Source organism: Rhinatrema bivittatum, chromosome 8 (genome assembly GCF_901001135.1).
Source record: "Rhinatrema bivittatum chromosome 8, aRhiBiv1.1, whole genome shotgun sequence".
Lineage (NCBI taxonomy): Eukaryota > Metazoa > Chordata > Amphibia > Gymnophiona > Rhinatrematidae > Rhinatrema > Rhinatrema bivittatum.
This window is the reverse complement of record NC_042622.1, coordinates 185,576,411-185,597,589: the sequence shown is the minus strand read 5'-3', so window position 1 is coordinate 185,597,589 and position 21,179 is coordinate 185,576,411. Positions and strand designations below refer to the sequence as shown.

The following is a 21,179-nucleotide window of genomic DNA, read 5'->3' as shown; positions in this document are numbered from 1 at the left end:
TGGTGAAGCAAGACTTCTCTTGAGTAAATCTGTTTGCTGTGTCACAACTAAATTTTTTCTTTAGAATAGCATTCTGTGATTTTCCTGGACACTGACAGGTTCACTAGTCTAGTTTCCAAGATCACCCCAGAGCACGGTGGCCAATGTGACATCAATCTTCAGGTACAATAAACAATTTTAATGATAGGGTTACATATTGCTAGTAATAGATCTGCAATTTCATTTTTGAGTTCTTTCAGAACTCTGGGATGTATATTATGTGGTCCAGGTGATTTGCTGCTCTTTAGTTTGTCAGTTTGCTCTATTACATCTTCCAAGTTCACAGTGATGTGCTTCAGTTCCTCTGAATCATCACTATTAAATACCATTTCTGGCATGGATATCAATCACCCCATGGGGATTCAGTCATTTTTTGAGAAGGTGACACAGATGCCAGTCTACAAAAATATAGGAAGTTCCCCTGAGGCAGACATTTTTGTATGCCGAAACGCTGTAGTGTTGAGAGAAGTTTAAATTTAGAATGCTGTGGGGAAAGATTTGAACTAGAGTGCTGAGAACAGAACCATTAATGCAGCAGTTTTTTGGCAGTGGACAAGTTTAAAAAACTTGCATTTCATTTCCTGTTAAATAAGAACACTGGGGAGCGATTTTGAACTAGAGCGCTGTGAGGAGAAATTCAAAACGGTGAGGCTAGAATTTGACCTAAGCAATGATGACAAATGTCAAAGTGTCTGATGGAAATCTAAGTTTGGAAAGTTAGTTGCCACATGAGTCATTAAGTGCCATTAACACAGCAGTGTTTTGGTGGTGAACGAGTTTTTAAAAACTTATATTTCATCTTATTTGAACATTCGACCAGTGGATAAACTTTACTTGATATTATAACACCAGACTTTTATTGAACCTGAGAGAAATATGTATTTATTTATTTATTTATAGGATTTATATACCGGATGTTCCTGTATAATATACATATCACCCCGGTTTACAAGGAACAAGAACTATCGCCTCATTAGCGGTTTACATTGAACAGATTAAACAATTAGTAGATATTTGCTGAACAGTTAACAAGAAACTTATATATTTTCCAGCTTATGTAGGTAATTGAAATCTCCCATTAGCCTAGTGGTTAGAGCCTCGGGCTAGGAACCAGGAGACCAGGGTCACAAGTCCCACTGTTGCTCCTTGTGACCTTGGGCAAGTCACTTTACCCTCCTTTGCCTCAGGTACTTAGATTGTAAGCCCTTTTGAGGATAGGGAAATATCTACAGTGCCTGGATGTAATCCAATTTGAAGCTCTGAAAAAAGTGTAAAAAGCAAAATATAAAAAATCTAAATAAATAAATTATTGTGCTGCCAAATTTTAGCTTCCCTAATTTCTGTTAGATTTCATCATCCAACTGTTCAACTGGTCTCTTAAGCTTAAAATGGCTCAAGCTGCTTGGCTAGTGTGATGACCCGAAGCAGGTGTAGCACAGGTGAGGTTTAATAAAGGTGAGAGTGAGAATAGACAGAATCTCCCGCTCGGCTCTATCAAATGATCTCATTCTTGTCTTGTCCATTAATTGCTTAGAGGGTTCACAGTGAGACGTAAAAGCGTACCTGATTCCCCGTTGATGACCCCCGTACATGCACATCCAGTATTATTGCCTTCGTTGGTGCCATTTGAAAGAAGCTGGAAAAGGGTGTTTCATTGAATGTCAGTCAGGACAGTTGAAAAATTATCTTGAGAGGGTTTGTTTGCATTTTCTATCATAGTATAGACCAGAACTTTCCATAAGGAGACCATTCCTTAATAAAAAAAAATCCAACCCCTTGACCATTGCTATCTGCAGTTAAACCACCCATTCCCCCTGCATTGAAAATATCAGAGAATTTAGTAAGTGAAAGGTCTGGGTACTATGAAAAGGCAATGAGTAAGGAACAATCGAGTTGGACATATATTTACTTTCAAAGCAGCTTGCACGTTTTGCCTGATACCTAACAAGGGCATGTCTTAATGAGAGGCAGTTTTTCGACAGCTGGTGTAACTTGAGGTAAAAATAACCATTGATTGAGTCATTATGGATTGAAGGAGATGAGGTCTGTGCACATTTGAAGCCTTAGGTGGAGATTAATGAAGGGCTAAGTTTGGTAGTATTATGTAGAGGTTGGTGCCTTCAGCTTTCTGAATTAACTGTAGAGCATAGACGCCCTGCGTCTCCACCAAGTAATGAGCTTGTTGGGGGGACTTGTTTCTCTCATCCCTTTAGAGCTCTTGAGAAAATGAATTATGAAACTAAATTAGACCAGTGGTGTGAGGGGAAGCAGTAAGTCAGTAGGGCTTTAAACTTGAGAGGAAGATGGGTTGCTGTCCATTTGAAAGAAATTCAGGGCATACCAAGAACTATACAGTGCTTGGACAGGTCCCAAAACTTTTGAATTTTGATGCAGATTCCATGGGTCCTTTTTCCTGTGGGCTTTGCACTAGTTTTGACAACCGCCCAGTGGAAAAGTACCAGCAGAGATTCGCACCTGCTTCTTCTGCGGGTACCTTTTTCCGAGAAAAATGCACGTAGATTTGCAATGTGAAACTACATGTGTTGCTGCCCTATCCTTGTCCCTGGGAACACCTCCACTCCATGTGGGTAAAAGGCAATTTTAAAACGTCCAGTTTATGCCAGTAAATTATTTTTGAAAGTTTGCCTTCTGTATGTACACTACTAAATCGTTAGCCTCCTAGATAGATTTGAATGTGCTACCTCTATTGTATGTAAATCTATCTCATGCATATTTATTCAAATGAAAATTCCACTTAAGGTTTAGGAAGAGAAACCCATAGGTCTATGTTTTCCATGTTGGATCCAAGACATGTATGTACACTTGACATAAAATATAAAATAAACTCACTCTTTTGCAGGGTACCAACATCGCAGCTGGCAAGGCTGTTGGGATTGTCATTGCTACTGGAGTGTTCACAGAGATTGGGAAGATTAGAAACCAGATGGCCGCAACAGAGCCAGAGAAGACCCCCCTGCAGCAGAAGCTTGATGAATTTGGCCAGCAGCTCTCAAAGGTCATTTCCCTGGTCTGCGTGGCTGTCTGGGTTATTAACATCGGTCATTTTAATGACCCAGTCCATGGAGGCTCTTGGTTTCGTGGTGCCATCTACTATTTCAAAATTGCTGTGGCTTTGGCCGTCGCTGCCATTCCTGAAGGCCTTCCTGCTGTGATCACCACCTGCTTGGCGCTGGGCACTCGGCGCATGGCCAAGAAAAATGCAATTGTGAGGAGTCTGCCTTCTGTAGAAACACTGGGCTGCACTTCAGTCATCTGTTCCGACAAGACTGGCACGTTGACCACTAATCAAATGTCTGTTTGCCAGGTAAGTGCACAGAGCTGCTTCTTTCTTTTAAGCATGGAGAGTGGGAAAAAAAAAAGTTGTGCTTTATTCATGATATGATAATGATTTTTGGGACATCATACTGAAGTACACTGAGAATACCATTTCACTTACAGAGGTAGATCTTAAAGTACGCGCGCGTATACTTTTGTTCGCCGGATTTTATAAGATACGCTCGTATCTTATAAAATCCGGGGTCGGCGCGTGCAAGGTTGCGCAAAATCGGCAGCCTGTGCGCGCCGCGCCACGCAGCCTGCCTCCATTCCCTCCGAGGCCGCTCCGAAATTGGAGCGGCCTCGGAGGGAACTTTCCTTCCGCATCCCCCCACCCCCCAGCCCTACCTAAATCCCGCCCCCTACCTTTGTTGTGCAAGTTACGGCTGCTTGAGGCAGGCGTAACTTGCCTGCCTCAAGCAGCCGCCTTGGCATCCCCCGGCACAGGCCGCAGTGCCGGGGGACTCGGGATCGCACTCCCGGGCCGCCCCCGAACCATCACCATGCCCCAGACCTGCCCCCAGACACACCCCCGGCCTGCCAACACGCCCCCTCCTGCCCCTTTTACGAAGCTCCGGGACTTGCGCGTGTCCCGGGGCTTTGCACGCGCCGGCGGCCTATGTAAAATAGGTGCGCTGGCGCGCAGGGCTTTTAAATCTACCCCACAATGTACAGCCTTGTAAGTCTTGACACACTTTGGCTTCTGGTAAATGAGTAAGCGTATTATTTCCTAGCATGTAGACAGATGGACTCAGGACCAGTGGGTTTATATGCTCCCCCGCCAGCAGATGGAGACAGAGAAAGCTGACATTACAGTATATATAACCTTGCAGTGACCCCCAGCCTGCCAGTATTTTCTGTCTCCAGCAGATGATGGACACGCATCTCCCTATGGGGATTGCTTTGAGCTTTTTGAAAGGAGAAATTTGAAATTCTAAATTCAGGAAAAGGCCCACTCTCCTGTGGTGATACCTAATGGTCCCTCCCCAGTTGAGAATTCCTGAGGTGGTTTCCATGGTCCCTCAGAGGTGGGCCTTGGTCTGGTAGCTGGGTTTCCCAGTGTGGACTTAGCTGCTAGTTCAGCTGAAAGGTAGCAGATGCAGGAGGCTGAGTATGGCGGTGACGGCAGATGCCCTTCTCTCCCACAGCCAGAGACAGTCTCTGTACTTAGCCAGTAAGCGCTGACCTCAGGTAAGGTTTAAAAAAAGAGAGAGTTTTACCTGAATCAGGGACAGTTACATAGTAACATTTTATTTATTTATTTATTTATTTATTAAAGGCTTTTATATACCGACTTTCTTGATACAAATCAAATCAACTCGGTTTACATCGAACTAAGCAGTAACTATAACCAACCAATCAACAAGAGACAATTTGAAGGAGCATAAAGTTACATTATAACAAGGATGCCTTAACTGGGAGTAGGAAATAAGAAAAGGGAGAACGAAGATAAAGTACTATATACAAGAGAGTATGGGAGGGAGGCAAGGAGCCATCCTCATGATAACTTGTAAGCGTTATTTAGCGTTTATTTACATAATTGCTGGAACAATTCTAAGTCAGGCTGTTGGGCTAGTGGCGGGGAAGGCTCGGCAGAACAGCCATGTCTTTAATTTCTTTTTAAAAGTTAGTAGACAAGTTTCCTGCCTGAGGTCCGGAGGCATGGCGTTCCAGATGGAGGGACCTGTGATAGAGAATGACCGGTCTCTGATGTTTGAGTGGTGCACAACTTTGATAGGAGGAACATGTAAGGATCCCTTGTAGGCATCCCTTAAGGGTCTGGCTGTCGAGTGCAATTTGAGAGGGTGTAGCAGATCAAGAGGGGTCTGATGGTGAATATATTTGTGGATAATTGTGAGTGATTTATGGAGAATCCTGAAGTTTACTGGGAGCCAGTGAAGATCTTTTAGAATGGGAGAGATGCGCTCTCCGATTGGTATTCATCAAAATTCTCGCCGTTGCATTTTGGAGCAACTGGAGGGGTTTTATAGTAGCAGCCGGGAGACCTTGCAAAATGGAATTGCAGTAGTCGATCTTGGAAAACAGAATGGCTTGGAGGACAGATCTAAAATCATAATGGAATAGGAGCGGTTTGAGTTTTTTGAGTACTTGTAACTCGTAGAAGCACTCCTTTGTAGTGTGTTTTATAAATTGCTTTAGGTTCAAGTGACTATCAATAATGACTCCAAGATCTCTAGCGCGGGATATTTGTATGTTAGCTTGCAGTTGGTGTTGGAAGGGACTGCCTTCTGGAATGATTAGCAATAGTTCTGTCTTGGAAGTGTTGAGCACCAGGTTGAGGCTTGAGAGGTAATGGTTGATCGTTTGCAGGTGAGAGTTCCATAACCTGAGTGTTGAGTCCAGTGAATTGGATATTGGGATTAAAATTTGAACATCGTCTGCGTATATATAGAACTTAAGTTTTAGATTTGAGAGTAAGTGGCAGAGAGGGAGTATGTAGATGTTAAACAGGGTGGGCGATAAGGAGGAGCCCTGGGGGATTCCAAATGGGGTGTTAGTGTGAGAGGATTCCTTGTTATTGATTTTAACCTTATAGCCTCTATTGCTAAGGAAGGAGTCTAACCATCTAAGAGCTGATCCTGCAATTCCTATGTCTGATAGCTGGTTTAGAAGGGTATTATGATTTACAGTATCGAAAGCTGCAGAGATGTCGAGGAGAGCTAAGAGGAACGACTGTCCTTTATCAAAGCCAATGTAAACATGATCAAGGAGTGAGATGAGGAGGGTTTCGGTATTGTGTTCTTTTCGGAAACCATATTGTGACGGGTGTAGAATATTATGGTCTTCTAGGTAATTTGAAAGTTGCTTATTTACGATTTTCTCCATGATCTTAGCTACAAACGGGAGATTTGATATGGGGCGATAGTTGTTAAGGTCGTCTGGGTCCAGGTTCGGTTTTTTGAGTATGGGTTTGAGTGTGGCCAGTTTGAGAGCATCCGGGAATATTCCTTGTGAGAGGGAACAATTGATAATATCAGCTAGATATTTGGAGATGTATTCTGGTATGAGAATCAGATATTTGGAAGGTATTTGGTCTAGAGGGTGGGTTGAAGGTTTCATTCTTTTTATCAGGGTTTCCACCTCTAAAGTGTGAGTAGGATCAAAGGATTCCAAGCTTATGTCTGTGTTCAGTAGGTGGAGGGTATTTGGAGGCAGTGAGTTTGGGCTGGTAGGTAATCTAGCCAGGGTGTTGGAAATTTTGTTCTGAAAGAATAAGGCCAGATCGTTGGCCTTCGATTGGGCTGTATCGTCTAATATACTAATGTAACATACTAATGATGGCAGAAAAAGACCAAAATGGTCCATCTAGTCTGCCCAGCAAGCTTCCCAAGGTAGTAACTGCCAGTCCGTGCAGGTTACCCCCCAAGCATTTTTATTTATTCCCATCCTTTAGAGGGGTTTCAGGACTTTTTCCGGTCTCTGTTCTCGGTGAACTGTGCCAATATTTGTTCCTGCTCCATTGGGGTTGGGAAACTGGGCAGCCTGGCGGATTGAGCGGCCACCAGTGGGCTAGGCTCCGCACTTAGGCTTTTTTTCTTGCACGCCATGTGGTAGGTTGCGGCGGCCGTTTTCGCGCACTCTTATGCATGTTTTGCTGCCCTCTGTAGGCGTTGGTGTGCGCAGTGTGTTGGCTCCGCACATGCATTGTGCTCTCAGTTTTTTTGGTGTGCTTTTTACATGTCAAAACATTTTTATGCACTTCGTACACAGGTTGTGTGTGCGCCTTGCTGCACTTTCTTCTAGGCGCTTATTTTTTGAGTGCATTTCATTTTTGAGCGCGAGCCGTTCCGACGCATGTTTACAGCTGCAATGGCGCCGGTAAGCAAGAAGCCTAAGCCTCTTCCTATTGTGTTCCCTATCATATTAGGACTTCTAACCTGTGTCAGTGCTGCTCAGATGCTCAGGGATGGTTGTCTTCCTTGGATTTTGCTAAGCCTGGCTCTTCCCATTCTGATGAATGGTTGGTCACGATCTTGACTGGAGGGTTGCCAGATCTTGGTTCTCTCTTAAGTGGCTCCTCCGCTGGCAAGGGCAGTTCTGTGGGACCAGTTCTAGTTCCTTCTGGGCTTGGTCTAGACCCGGCTGCTTTTTCTTGGGTGGAATTTTTTCAAGGCTTACAAGCTTTCTTCAGGCACAATTCTCCGCTTCCCCCATTCCAGTCGGACCCTCAGCCGGTGGCTTCTCTGTCTTCCAGTCCTATGTTTAAGTGCCAGGGCTTGCCCCGGCTCCCTGCGGGTGTTCCCGATAGGAATCCGGATGGCACTGATAATGACGTTGATCCGGATTCCCTGGAAGATGGGGAAATTCCTCCAGAGCTGGAACTCTATCAAATTATGTGGTAGTTCTTTCATAGAGATGAATTGCCGGCTTTGATTTCCCAGACCTTGAAACAGCTGGGTGTTCCTGGTTTGGATGCTTTGTCTCTCAGGAGGTTGATGAGTCTGGAGGGAATTCCAGAGCGGTTAAGGAGCCTGCTGCCGCCTTTTTAGCAGGTGCAGGCTGTAATTTGGTCCGTATCTCGGCCAGAGGAGTGTCCTCTGTGATAGCGGCCAGGCATCAACTCTGGTTGTGAAATTGGTCAGCTGACACAGCTTCCAAAGCCAATATTACCAAGATGCTTTTTAAAGGCTCGCTCTTGTTTGGGAGCGAGTTAGAGAAACTAGCTAGTAAGTGGGGCGAGTCTCCAGTGCCTCTGTTGCTGGAGGATAAGAAATGGTTACAGCACCACTTTGGTATGAGGGTTCGATTCTGGGGTTCTAGGTGTTTTCGTCCCTACAGAGAGCCGACCTTTTATCAGAATCAGCCTTTTGGTAGGTCTTAGTCCTTTCATCCCTGGCAGCCCAAGAGAGGAGCGGGTTCAGGTTGTGGCCCTTCCCGAGATTCCCAATGAAGGTTTGCCGACCCACCTTCTGGAACATGAAGTAGGGGGACATCTCTCTCTTTTATTGGAGGTGGGTTGAGATCACTTTGGACCAGTGGGTCCTGGAGGTGATACGCGAACGGTATGCACTGGAATTTCACAGTATTCCTCAGGACGTGTTCATGGTGTCCCCTTGCCACTCCCTGCAGAAGAAGCAGGCAGTGGAGTTCGCACTTCAAAGTCTCCTCAGACTGAGGCCTGTGGTTTCGGTGCCCACATCTCAAGAAAGTATAGGGCAATATTCCATGTGTTTTGTTGTACCCACAAGAAAGGAGGGCTCCTTTCGTCCCATCTTGGATCTCAAGAGGGTCAACAGTCATTTGAAGATGACTCATTTTTGAATGGAAACCTTACTCTCTGTAATGGTGGTGCAGTCAGGGGAATTTCTGACCTCCTTGGATCTGTCAGAGGCTTACCTTCATATTTCCCATTCGATTGGAACACCAACGCTTTCTATGCTTTGCAGTGTTGGGGTGCCATTATCAGTTTCGGGTGCTGCCTTTTGGTCTTGCCACCACTCCCAGAACATTTTCCAAGATTATTGTGGTGCTAGCAGCAACCTTGTGAAAAAAAGGAATCCTGGGGCACCCATATTTGGACCACTGGCTGATTCGAGCCAAGTCTCAGGAAGAGAGCCACCTGGTTACACACAAGGTGATCTCCTTATTGCAGGAGCTCAGTTAAGCAGTGAACCTGACCAAGAGCAATCTTCAACCATCAGTCATTGGAGAATCTGGGGGTCCGGTTTGACATGGGACAGGACAGTTTTTCTACCGGAAGTTCGGATCCAGAGATTGATGTTTCAAGTGCGTCAGTTGATGAACACCATATGCCCGATGATATGGTCCTACCTATAGGTACTCTGTTTGATGAGCTAATCTGAAAGTGGTGCTGGGAGGGCAAGAGTGCATAATGTGTCCTCTTCAGCGCTCTCTGCTACCTCGTTGGAACTCATAGTCTCAGGATTGTAGTTTGGCTCCACTTGCTGATGGAAATCTGCTCCCGCCTCCAGTGGTGGTTGCAGTAGGATCATCTGAGAAAGGAAGTTCTCTTGTCCTCTCTGGCCTGGTTGGTACTCACAACAGATGCGAGTCTCCTCGGTTGGGGTGGGCTCACTGTCTGGAGTTAATGGTCCAGGGGCGCTGGAATGCCAAAGAGTCCTGCTGTAATATCAATTGCCTGGAGGCCCGAGTGGTATGGCTGCCATGCTTGCAGTTCAGCCACAGGCTGCGGAATCAAGCGGTTTGCATGATGTCTGACAATGCGACGACGGTGGCCTATATCAATCGCCAGGAAGGAACCAAGAGCCAGCAAGTGTCGTAGAAAATAGACCAGCTGAAGGAATGGGTAGAAGGTCATCTGCAGATGATCTCGGCCTCTTACATTGCAGGAAAAGACAACGTAAGAGCAGACTTTCTCAGCAGGGAGAGTTTGGACCTCATAGAATGGGTGTTGTCAGGAGTTTCAGCTGATTGTGGATCACTGGGGACTTCCATTCCTTGACCTGCTGGAGACTTCTCGAAATGCGAAGGTTCCTCACTTCTACAGCACAGGAGAGATCCATGGTCCCTGTGAATAGACACTCTTGTACAGGTCTGGCTGGAAGACAGATTGCTTTATGCCTTTCTTCCGTGGCCCTTGCTGGGCAGGATAATTCGCAAGATTGAAGGCCACAGGAGCTAGTACTCCTGGTGGTGCCAGACTGGCCCAGGTGTCTCTGGTATGCAGATTTGCGTCAACTCCTGGTGGAGGCCTGCCTTTGTCTTCTGCCGCACATGGATCTGCTTCAGCAGGGACCGGTTCTTCATGAGGATCCAACTCAATTCTATATTACGGTTTACCTTTGAGAGGGCTTGCCTGTTAAAACGTGGTTATTCCTCTGCGGTGATTGCCACTTTACTCCACGCTTGCAAGTTTCCACTTCCTTGGCTTATGTGTGGGTTTGGAGAGTTTTTTTTGAGGCCTGGTGTGAGGCGCAGAGTGTTCTTCCTCATTCAGTTAAGATCCTTCACATTCTGGATTTTTTGCAGGATGGATTGAATAAAGAATTGGCCCTTAATTCCTTGAAGGTGCAGGCTGTGGCTTTTGCCTTTTTCAGAGGCCTGGTGAATGGTGTTTCCTTGTCTCATCCTGATGTGGCCCATTTTTTTGAAGGAAGCGAAGCAACTTAGGCCTCCCTTGAGGTACCAGTTCCATTGTGGAGTCTTAATTTGGTGCTGGACTTTTTGGCAGGCCCTACATTCCGACCACTGCATAGCCTTTCCTTGCGGTTGTTGACCTTGAAGACTGTGTTCCAGGTGGCTATATGTTCTGCGCATTTGGATTTTTGAGCTGCAGGCATTGTCTTGCCGTTCCTTTGGGTGGCTCCAGTGGCGTTACAGCTGTGTACTGTTTCATCCTTCTTGTCCAAGGTAGTCTTGGACTTTCATTTGAATCAGTCCATCTCCTTGTCATCCCCGGATAAGGTCAGGGTTGTGGAGGAGTTTTGCCTTTTGCGCTCCTTGGATGTTAAGCATCTTGACGTGCGATGTCTGGAGTTCTCTGACTCTTTTTCAAAAGATGGATTGCCTGTTTGTTTTCCATGGCAGGAGTAAGTAGAGCGCTCCAGCTTCACGGGCTACCATAGCTCGCTGAATTAAGGAGGTGATCACGGGAGCCTGTGTGGAGGCAGGAAAGCCATTACCTTCTCAGGTTAAACTTCATTCCACTAGGGCTCAGGTAGTCTCATGGGCGGAAGTTAGACTGCTGTCTCCTGTCGATTTCTGCAGAGCAGCGACGTGGTCCTCCTTGCGCACCGTCTCCAGGTTCTATCGTCTGGACGTACAGGCCTGAGAGGATGCAGCCTTTGCAAGGGCGGTATAACCGGATCACACGCAGCCTCCCACCCTGTTGGGGAGTAGCTTTGGTACATGCCACTGGTCCCGAGTCCATCTGCCTACACACTAGGAAATGGAGAAATTCCTTACCTAATAATTTCATTTTCCTTACTGTAGACAGATGGACTCAGCTTCCTGCCCTTGGCTGCCGCATGAGTGTGTCAATAGTCCTCCTGTGGGGCTCTGGGTCCCAAGGGATTACTGGTACGCGTTTGGGGTACCTAGAATCTTATGTGAGTTAAGTGTTTATTGTTGGTTGAATTCAGTTCTGGTTATGTTTTTGATCATGTTTTTAATCAAGTTTTTTGCTAGTCTGTCCACAGTTGCTTTTGAAGAGAATACTGGCAGGCTGGGGTCACTGCAGGGTTATGTATACTGTGAAGTCAGCTTGCTCTGTCTCCATCTGCTGGCAGGGAGCACAACCCATTGGTCCTGAGTCCATTTGTCTACACTAAGGAAAATGAAATTATCAGGTAAGGAATTTCTCCACTAGGCACTGTGATGTTTGATGGGGATAATGAGATGCGTCATCAAATGAGCCAGTGAAGTACCAGTCAACAAGCTCTGAACTTCCCTGTTTCCAGTTTAAGACTGGATGAAACTGAGAAATTAGTGCAGATTTTGAGTCCTGTTTAGTGAACAGAATCAACCATATCCTGCTCTTGGTGATAAGTGCTTGGTAAATTGATCACTCTGTTCAAGTTCAGTCGGTCTGTGTTTTTTGGGTCTTCATACATTTCAGGTACAGCATCAAAAAGAATTAAGTAATAATTTTTATTATTTTCAAAGTGAACATCGCTATTCCTTGCTATCTATTGAAATGCATGGAGCAGCTGTATGGGGACCGAAGTTTTAAGGTGGCATCTTAAAGCTTCTTCCTCATGGTCCCAAGTAATGGGCATTTTTAGAAGGTCCCAAGTGATTGGTTGAGGTCTTGCCCATCATGACTATTCCCTAAGGGAGGTATTAATAGCAGTCAACAGCTTTGTATTGCACCTGTGAAGGAGAAGAAATGTACCCATGCTACAAAGAGAAAGCAGAGATAGTTGTTGAAGGAAGGAAACTTTATAGAAAGGGAAGAATAAAGAGTTTAGCAGTATCCCAGAGCTACAAACTGGCTGAGAGGAAAATTTAAAAAAAAAAAAAAAAAGGAAGCACATGTCAAAACAGGGTCTTTAAAAACATGAACCAGCTGTGGTGGCTGAGTGCATTTTAAATGCATAGGCATAATTAACTCACTTGGAAAGTACATTGGAAGCTGTTCTGTTCAAGGTTTGCCGGTTAGAAGAAAAAATCATATATTTACTTTTTACAAAATATTTATTTCCTGCAGTGCTGCCTTTGGTTATTGTAGTGGTAAAAGAAAAAACTTTCACTGAGTTGTTGAACAGTGGCGAGAGCTGTTTTCAGGCTTTGTTTTTCTCCCCCCATGAGCTCACCGTAGACAGAACCACAGCAGAGTCTCGGAGCAATACTAGAATATTCTAATAGGCCATGATGTGCAGCTGTTTAAATGCAACATCACACAAACAATGTATCCTGTCCTGTTGTTTGCTTCAGCATTGAGTTCTAGTGACCATCTGGGTTCTGATGGAAACCAAAGCCGTAGAAGGTTGTTGATAAGCTTTACAAGGGCCACCCCTCCAGATTATAGAGTTTGCCGAAAAGATGACCTTTCCACTGGAATGGATGCTGTAATGCAGTCGTGAACTGGAGATAACCCAACCAACGTCTTGAAGCCGACACACGTTGTGTGTGTGCTAAGAGGAGACTGAATATGGACTTCTCAGTGAGGGGCGGTTTCATCCTACAAATGGGCAAGCTCCCTATGACTGGCAGCTGGGAGATATCCTTAGCAGTGGAGACCAGAATAACTGGACAGACTGGGCAGGACAGTTGGTCTTTTATCTGTGGTCATTTACTGTGCCTGTGATGCCACAGGCAGCCGTCTGCATTTGGCAAACAAATGGAAGACCAGTGGAATAATCCGCCTTTGGAATACATCTGGCTGGCACACTCCGGTTTCCTTGGTGATGATCAGTAGCAAAGCAAGCAGCTCCTACGGCATCTGCATAATGAGTGGGAGTTCAGTCGCGTTGAATACCAGTAGCAGCTCTAAAGTTGGAGGGGAGGGACCTGGAGGTGGAAAAATCGCTTGATATTTTGAACTAATTTAACCAGATAATTTAAAGTACATTTGGAATATTGTCTCTCTCTTTTTTTTTTTTTTTTTTTGTAAAAGTATACAGATGAGGTGCTTTTGGGAATTTAGGGAAGAGGTCGTCGGAGTGAGTGGAGTATTTTTTTTTTTTTTACCCCTGAAATCAGGTGCACCTTGCTCAGAACAAATGTGCCTATGTTCTGTACTTTAGTGAATGACAAATAATAACTGAAAAAAATGGGGCATTCATGAGAGTTTATACCTGCCTCAATCTGTTATTCCGTGCAGAGTTCTGCAGTTTATAAAGTGCATTGATTTCCATAGTATAGGGTCTATAGAAGCAAGGCCTTCCTTTGCACCGTGTTTGGATGGGACTGGGCCAGACGTAATACTAAGCATTTCTTCAGTAAGCTTGATAATAAGAGAGAAGTCTCTTAGGACATCTGGCTCCTAGTGGCCTTAAGGAGGCATGAAATATATGTTTCTCAATTTGGTGAATGATTTTGCAAGAATTTGGTATTGCGTTCTTTTACGCAAATACCTTCACTGTATGATTTCCTGCCAAAACTTTCATTCCTGCAGCCAAAGTCAGGTGAAAGCTTTTACAAAAGGCAGAAAAATGCATGCGTGCATATTGGAAACATGGTAACAGCTGCAAAAATGGGGTTGAATTAGCCCAAATGTCAAGCTTTTGAACAGTAATACCAGTCGTCAAGGCTTCATCCATAACTACAGTCCATTTGTGCGTCTTTCAGATCCAATATCTTAAAAGAAATAGAAAGAAATGGATCTAAAATGGAAGCACATCTTACGTTTGTTTACGTCATATTTTGGACCGACAGGTTTGAACATTCTGGCTGCAGCTCATAAGGTGTTTCTTTAGGAAATGTAAATATCAATGGGGATCCAGATTTGTAGGGGGGATGCAGTTTGTTTAGGGTGGGGGTAGGAGTAGAAAGTCTGGGGATCTTTTAGCCCACATACATTGCACGCGCAAAGCATGCAAGGTAAAGCGTGCACTGGGATTTCAAAATTGGAATCTGTCAGCCGGCCCATCCTGGCCCACCCCTTTTCCCCACAGAGGGGGAGAGCAATTTTCAAGGATTTTTCCATGGGTAAACTCCTGTTTACAAGTGGAAATCCCTTTGAAGATTGCCCCAGGATGTAATAAAATTCAAAAGGAACTGGAATGTTGCGGGGTTTTTTTTTTAAAATTTTAAATATTCACCTCATTTATCCCACTTAAACAGGGCTCCTCCCCCTTCCCTCCCCTTCCCTCCCCTCCCCTCCCCTCAGATGGCATGTCCAGGCTGGGGAAAGGCTGGAGAGGGCATCGTGCAAGGTTAACACCTCAAAGCCATTTTTGCACTGGCAGGGGGTTGCTTCCCTCTGTAGAGCTCAGCTCAAAGCACATCCCTTCCACTGCGCACATGAGTTCCATTGGACCATTTGGACAGAGCCACAAGATCCCACATGATTTTATTTATTTTTAAATTTTAATTTCTTTTAAAGGAAAACTGTGGAAAGGTCATTGTCGTGGGTCATTTATGACATTGTGCAAAGTGTACAGCTGTCGGTTTTGAATCATGCATGCTGGATTTAAGTTTTAAAAGCATGAAATCATTAGGCCGAAGATGCATGATTTCACAAACGTGCAAGTAAAATTGATCTGCAAGGTTTTTTTTTTTTGGGTTTTTTTTCCCATACGAGTTGGCCCATGAATTTCTCCAGTGGAAACTGCTGAGCACCTGCTTAACTCTTTGCAGACGAATAGCCCCGGAAACATGTTGTGATGAAGTGTTCCATGGTCCTTTTGGCACAGTAACCATAGTAACCATTTCCTAAAATCCCTTCTAATGCATTCTGGTCCTGTCATCCCCGTAGGCCTGTATCAACTCATGCCCGAGTCTTTCAGCTAATATTGGCAAAGATCAGTGCATTCAGTGGCCTGGAACAAGGCTTTTGTTAATGTTTAACTGTTGGGAGTTCCCTTGTTAAATAAAGGTGAAAGCTAATAGCAGGAATATGAATGTTATTCATGGATCTGCAGAGCTGGTGAATTGTTAAATATTTACTTAATAACATCAGCAGGGGTTCATTTAACACTCGCATATCCTGTGTCAGCTCACTGCCTCAACAGGACAGGGTGGACTGGACAGCGTTTTGTCTCTGTTCTTGTCAAGTGTTTTATGCACAGACACACACACACACACACACACAGAAACACACACACACCCCCACACCAAAAAAGCTGCCTTTTCACTAAGACTGCAACCATCTGTAGGGCAGAATATGTTCTTTCTGGGTGGGACAGAAAACCCTTTTTCGTTTTGAAGGTTCTAAATATATTCCCATGCGAGCTTGCTTTGAGATTGTGTCAGAAGCCAGGCTGGTGGCTTCCTGGAAGAGCGCGGGCTGCATTCCTAGGTGATTAGCTGCAGTCTGTTCCGTGAACTGAAGCCCAAGGTGTTGTGGGGAACCCGTCTTTGTTAATCTTTGTTTCCTGCAATGGGCTTTTCTCTCCTGTTCAACCGGTGTTTCCTCTGTGCACCTCCTTGTCTCATTCTTACTAGAAATACCGGTTTCTCATTTCTGTGTTCTGCATTTAGCTACGTCAGCCTCACCATCCCGTGCTGGATGGTTTGGTGGAAGCAGGGCCATTGTCCTGCACACTACAGAAGCCCACATTGCACTTCTCAAACAGGGCAGTCAGAAAGGTGTCCTAGCCCTGAACTGTTGATGAGAGCTCGAAACTTACAGGTTAGGAGGAGACCCATCGTGAGCCCAAGTCTTCCCCGGTGCCCGATGACTCGGCGTAACTTGACCAAATTCCCAATCTCCCTGTGCCTCATTTGGGCAATATTACTCTGATAGTTTCATCTCTTCTTTTCCAGTTGTTACCTTATGGCACAGATAAGGTAACAAGGCCTTCCTTGTACCCTTGATCAGTTGTAAAGCTCATTAAGGTTCTGACTGGATGAAAGAAACTATAGAAGTACAAATTGTTAGTCATAGAGAAAAAAGCAGAAGATATGAGAGGATAAGAACCATTTCGTCCAGCCAGACTGCCCACTCGACTCTGAGCTGTCTTCTGCATTCCATCAGGGGAGAAACTCTTGCTGTCTTACCATTTTTCTGCTTTTTCTCCTAAAAATTCACTGGTGCCAATGCATTTACATAAGAACATACATAAAGAAATGCCATGTCGGTCTGACCAAAGGTCCATCAGGCCCAGCGTCCTGCCTCCGACTGTTGTCAATCCAGTCTGCAAGTGTCCAGCAGATACTGAAAAGTAGATCTGCTTCTTGTTCCTCACTCCCAGGGTTAGCAATAGCTTATTGGGTCTACTTGGCTAACAATTTTTTATGGACCTTTCCTGTCCTGTCCAAACCTCTCTTAAACTAGTCACTTTGGCCACATCCTCTGGAAAAAGATTACACAGCTTGATTGTGTATTTCAACAGGAAATGAAGACAATATCTCTCCTATCTCCTCCAGATGTCAGATATATATATATATAGGCATACACAGAAAGTTTTCTTGGAGATGGTATATATGTAATAAAGCAGTTAGGAAACCCTTACTAATTACTGCTCTCCTGCTTCAGATGTAGCTGACAGCTTAGTGGTAATGAGCAAAATATGAACATATAATTAATTCTGTTTTGTCTTCCTAATCACATCTTCATGATATAAACTATTCCGGTCCGCTCTCTGCCTCGGGTCGCTGTCTTAAAATGATGTAGAGAATAAAATGACATGCAGAAGCCCCTGCTTTTAATGTGTAATTAGTGGTAGTCTTGACTTCCTTTGTGCCTTCATCAAAAGGCTTAGCCTTTGGTAGCTGGTTGTTTATAGCCCTTGAAAGGGAGCTTGTGCTCCAGGACAGAGCACCAGTCAGGTTGTAACAAAGCCAAGAAATAAGGAGTTGTGATAATATGCAAGCAGTCTCTGGCTTTATAAGAGTGCTGGAGAAGGGAATGGTCTGGACACTTAGAAAGGGCTGCTTACCTCGGCAGTTCTAAAGCAAAACGTTACTGCAACAGTCAGGATTAGCTTTCTCCTTGTCCCTAGGGGCCTCCCTGTTCCCTTCTGGATCTGCTCTCTTATTCCCCTGCTTAGGGAAATGCCCCAGGAGCAGAATTCCCTTCTGGGCTGAAGCTTAAGGTGGACCAGGCTAGAGGCCTGGTCAGGGGTTCTGATATTCACTCCTTTACAGGGAACTCCCCACATTCTTTTTGGGGGATTTTCCATTTGAACATGTAAATCTGGGAACCAACGGACAGGTTTGAATTGCACAAATGATCCTTTGCACACTTCTCCTCTGCTTAGAGTGGCCAGGTGTCCTGCTTTTGTGGGCTTTTTTTGTGTAAGAAATTGTGCTGTGTATTGCTCAAGCAAGAAGAGGACGAATCAATTTTATCAAATATCCACTAAGTGGCAAAAATGACCGGCGAATTTTAGTGGCTTGCCTTTCAGCCAAACCTAACTGGCTAGGTTTTCAGCTAAAACATTTTCCAGCTCTTATTGAGGCAACATTTTCTAAATGTAGGACTTTGGTTTATGCAGGTGGGGTTAGCCAAGTCCTGTAAACCTCCCATTTCATTTCCAGTTAAATTTATGTGCGTTTAGCCGGTCAGAGAGGAGCCGTTTCTAGCCGTGCGCATCAAAACCACGTTGAACTCGCGAGCATTGTATGCATCAGTCATTTCCTTTGGAACACGGGGAGGACAATTTTTAAAAGCCATTTACTGGTGAAAGTATGTGTGGGGATCAACAGTGCTCGTGCCCTTGTCTGTGGGAAAAGGAGGCGGGATCAGAGGCGGGGGAGGGGATAGGTCACGGGAGGCCATAACACACAGTTGTTTTGCATTTTCAAAACTATGTGCATTGGTTTTAAGGGAAAATATTTGTAGAAAAAGCAGGTGCAGATCTCTGTGGATGCTCCCCTCCAATTATACTTTTCCCCTTGAGAGCTGGGGCAAAGTCCATGGGGGGAGGGGGGGGAGGGGAGAATCCACGGACTTTGCAGAGTCTATAGTTTTGAAAATTGTCCCTGTAAATGTTTTTAGTTTTTATGAATTTTGAGCCTGTTTTTCAGAAATCTATTTCTTAAACAAATTTATGAAATTAAGGAGTCGGGACTTTTATTTGTTAATGGAGTTCAGAAAGTTGCTTTTGAGCGTGATATTTAAATACTGCTTGATGAGCATGAAATTTCTTGGGTTTTATTACCAGGATTCCTATGAACCGTATAAACGTGTTTAATCGGAAAGTTCCATTAAGTGATGGAAGGAGGATGACGGACGTGCGTATAGAAAGGAATTTCACCATTTGTGTTCTTTTTTGATGGATGCTGTATGGAAAACACCTACTCTAACCGTGTAGTTTTGCCACTGGTTCCCAAGCTTGGGTTTGCCCGCTCACCCTGGAGTGGATAATTTTAGAACACGTTGCTATTTGCAGGTGGGAGCCGTACAGGAGCACCATCGTTGAGACAATGGGAGCAGCAGATCTAATTACCTTACCTGCAAATTACAAAGTTTTCATTTAAGAGCCTGTTTTAGCTCTGCTCTTGCAGGTTTCCTGAATTTTGAAGTGTGAGATTGCAGGCTTAACGTAATTAGCTTAATAAGTCTAAATTAAGCACACCTGTGTTTCTTCCTTGAAGAGCAGTTATGAGGAATTCCCTAGTAACTCTCTCATGGTTCTGGGTTGTTGCCATTAAGGGATGAGCAAAATTAGCCGCCTTCAGACCATGGAGATTTCCTAGGGTTTCCCTGTAGAAGTACAGAGAGAACTGGCACATCACAGCTGGCAAATCTTGTAGTGAAGATGGTACTTGGTGATAAGTGCATTGGTAAGTCCCTGAAATGCTTCTTGTACAGGATCCTTGATTAAGAGCCAGGGACATTTTGATATAAGGAAAAAGACAGACTGAGAGAACTTGTGCCAAGAAAAACATCCTGAAAATGGCACTTAGATGAAGGGTAAGATCCAAAAGCATTTGCAAGGGTAAAACAGTGCTTTACACGTAGAAATGGCCTTTACACAATTGCTTGCCCGATCTGCAGGAGCACCAACGTGCGTATGGCCTGTATGTGCGTAGGTTCACCAGCGGTGACCAGAGGGGTTTGCACTTACAGGTATGGTGAAGGCGCTGTTATTTCCGTCAAAAGGCTGTATTGGGTGGATTCAGGTCTATTTGGGAATTTCTGTAAGAAAGGTGGCTATGGTAAAAGGGTTTGGAGAGTTTGAGGAGGAGTAGCGAGGTGCTGTTTGTTTTGTTTTGTATATTTTATGTTATGCAAGTTATTGCTTGCATGTCGTCTTTATGTATTTTTATTATGTATGTGATATTGTACACTGCTTTTACTATTTTTTTTCCAGATTGTTGCAGTCTGTAAATTTTATAAATAAAAATTAATTTTCCTGAAAAAACTCTTGTGCACACATTAACAGGTGTAATTATGTGTGGGTAGTATTGCAGTAAAGAGTGTGGATAATTAAGTTCAATTGCATGTGAACTGCTATAAAATTACCCCCATAATATGTACTTTTCACACTGGGTAGGGCTGAGGGCTTGACGATTGGCTCTACTGCTCACAAGTTTCAAACTTTGTGCTAATTAATCCCTTTCTCATGCCTGTTACTATATATCCAGTCTGTCTATCATTGTTTATTCTTTGCTTTTACAAGTATAGTTTATTAAAGTAAGGACTTAATTTTTTTAATGTTCAGGAAACTACTTTAGGAAAGGATATTTGAATATAGCTTTAGAAGTATGACATTTTTATTTTCATTATTGTCCGTATTAGCTATTCAGTGTTTTTGCCCAGGGCTTAATTTGCGGAGGAATGGCCTGGAACGCAGTTCCACCACTTCTTTTCAGACTTTAGAGGCAGAGCAGCAGGAGGGTTTGCTCCAGCCCCTTCCCCTTCAGGCAATCTGCAGGGAAGAGGAGGAGAGAGGGTGAGCCTGGAGCAGACTGCAGCCACTCTACTCCCTAACCCAGCCCCCTCTCTTGTTCCCCTCCCCCACAAGGAACAAATGCACATGCTAGGGTACAAAATGCAGATGCGAGGGTACAAAATACAGACACAGAAAAGGCTGAATTAACACAAGTTTAAAACGTTCAAGCAATAGTGCCAGTCAGCAAGGTTTCAAACCTGGCCTTGAGCACAACTCGTGCTGCGTTTGAAACATAAGAACATGCCATACTGGGTCAGACCAAGGGTCCATCAAGCTCAGCATCCTGTTTCCAACAGTGGCCAATCCAGGCCATAAGAACCTGGCAAGTACCCAAAAACTAAGTCTATTCCATGTTACCGTTGTTAGTAATAGCAGTGGCTATTTTCTAAGTGAACTTAATAGCAGGTAATGGACTTCTCCTCCAAGAACTTATCCAATCCTTTTTTAAACACAGCTATATTAACTGCACTAACCACATCCTCCGGCAACAAATTCCAGAGTTTAATTGTGCACTGAGTAAAAAAGAACTTTCTCCGATTAGTTTTAAATGTGCCCCATGCTAACTTCATGGAATGCCCCCTAGTCTTTCTATTATCCGAAAGAGTAAATAACCGATTCACATCTACCCGTTCTAGACCTCTCATAATTTTAAACACCTCTATCATATCCCCCCTCAGCCGTCTCTTCTCCAAGCTGAAAAGTCCTAACCTCTTTAGTCTTTCCTTATATGGGAGCTGTTCCATTCCCTTTATCATTTTGGTAACCCTTCTCTATACCTTCTCCATCGCAATTATATCTTTTTTGAGATGCGGCGACCAGAATTGTGGTCTCACCATGGAGCGATACAGAGGCATT

At 44.3% G+C, this 21,179-nt stretch overlaps 1 protein-coding gene across 2 annotated transcripts in view; it reads left to right on the top strand.

Moving 5' to 3' along the window:
* The window catches only part of ATP2A3 (ATPase sarcoplasmic/endoplasmic reticulum Ca2+ transporting 3), a 154,950-nt gene that overhangs the window by 77,449 nt on the left and 56,322 nt on the right, over positions 1–21,179 (top strand). For both annotated transcript variants that reach the window (XM_029612054.1, XM_029612055.1), the window contains exon 8: positions 2,900–3,364. In XM_029612054.1, the coding sequence (XP_029467914.1) occupies positions 2,900–3,364 (465 nt within the window). The remainder of the gene's footprint in view (positions 1–2,899; positions 3,365–21,179) is intronic.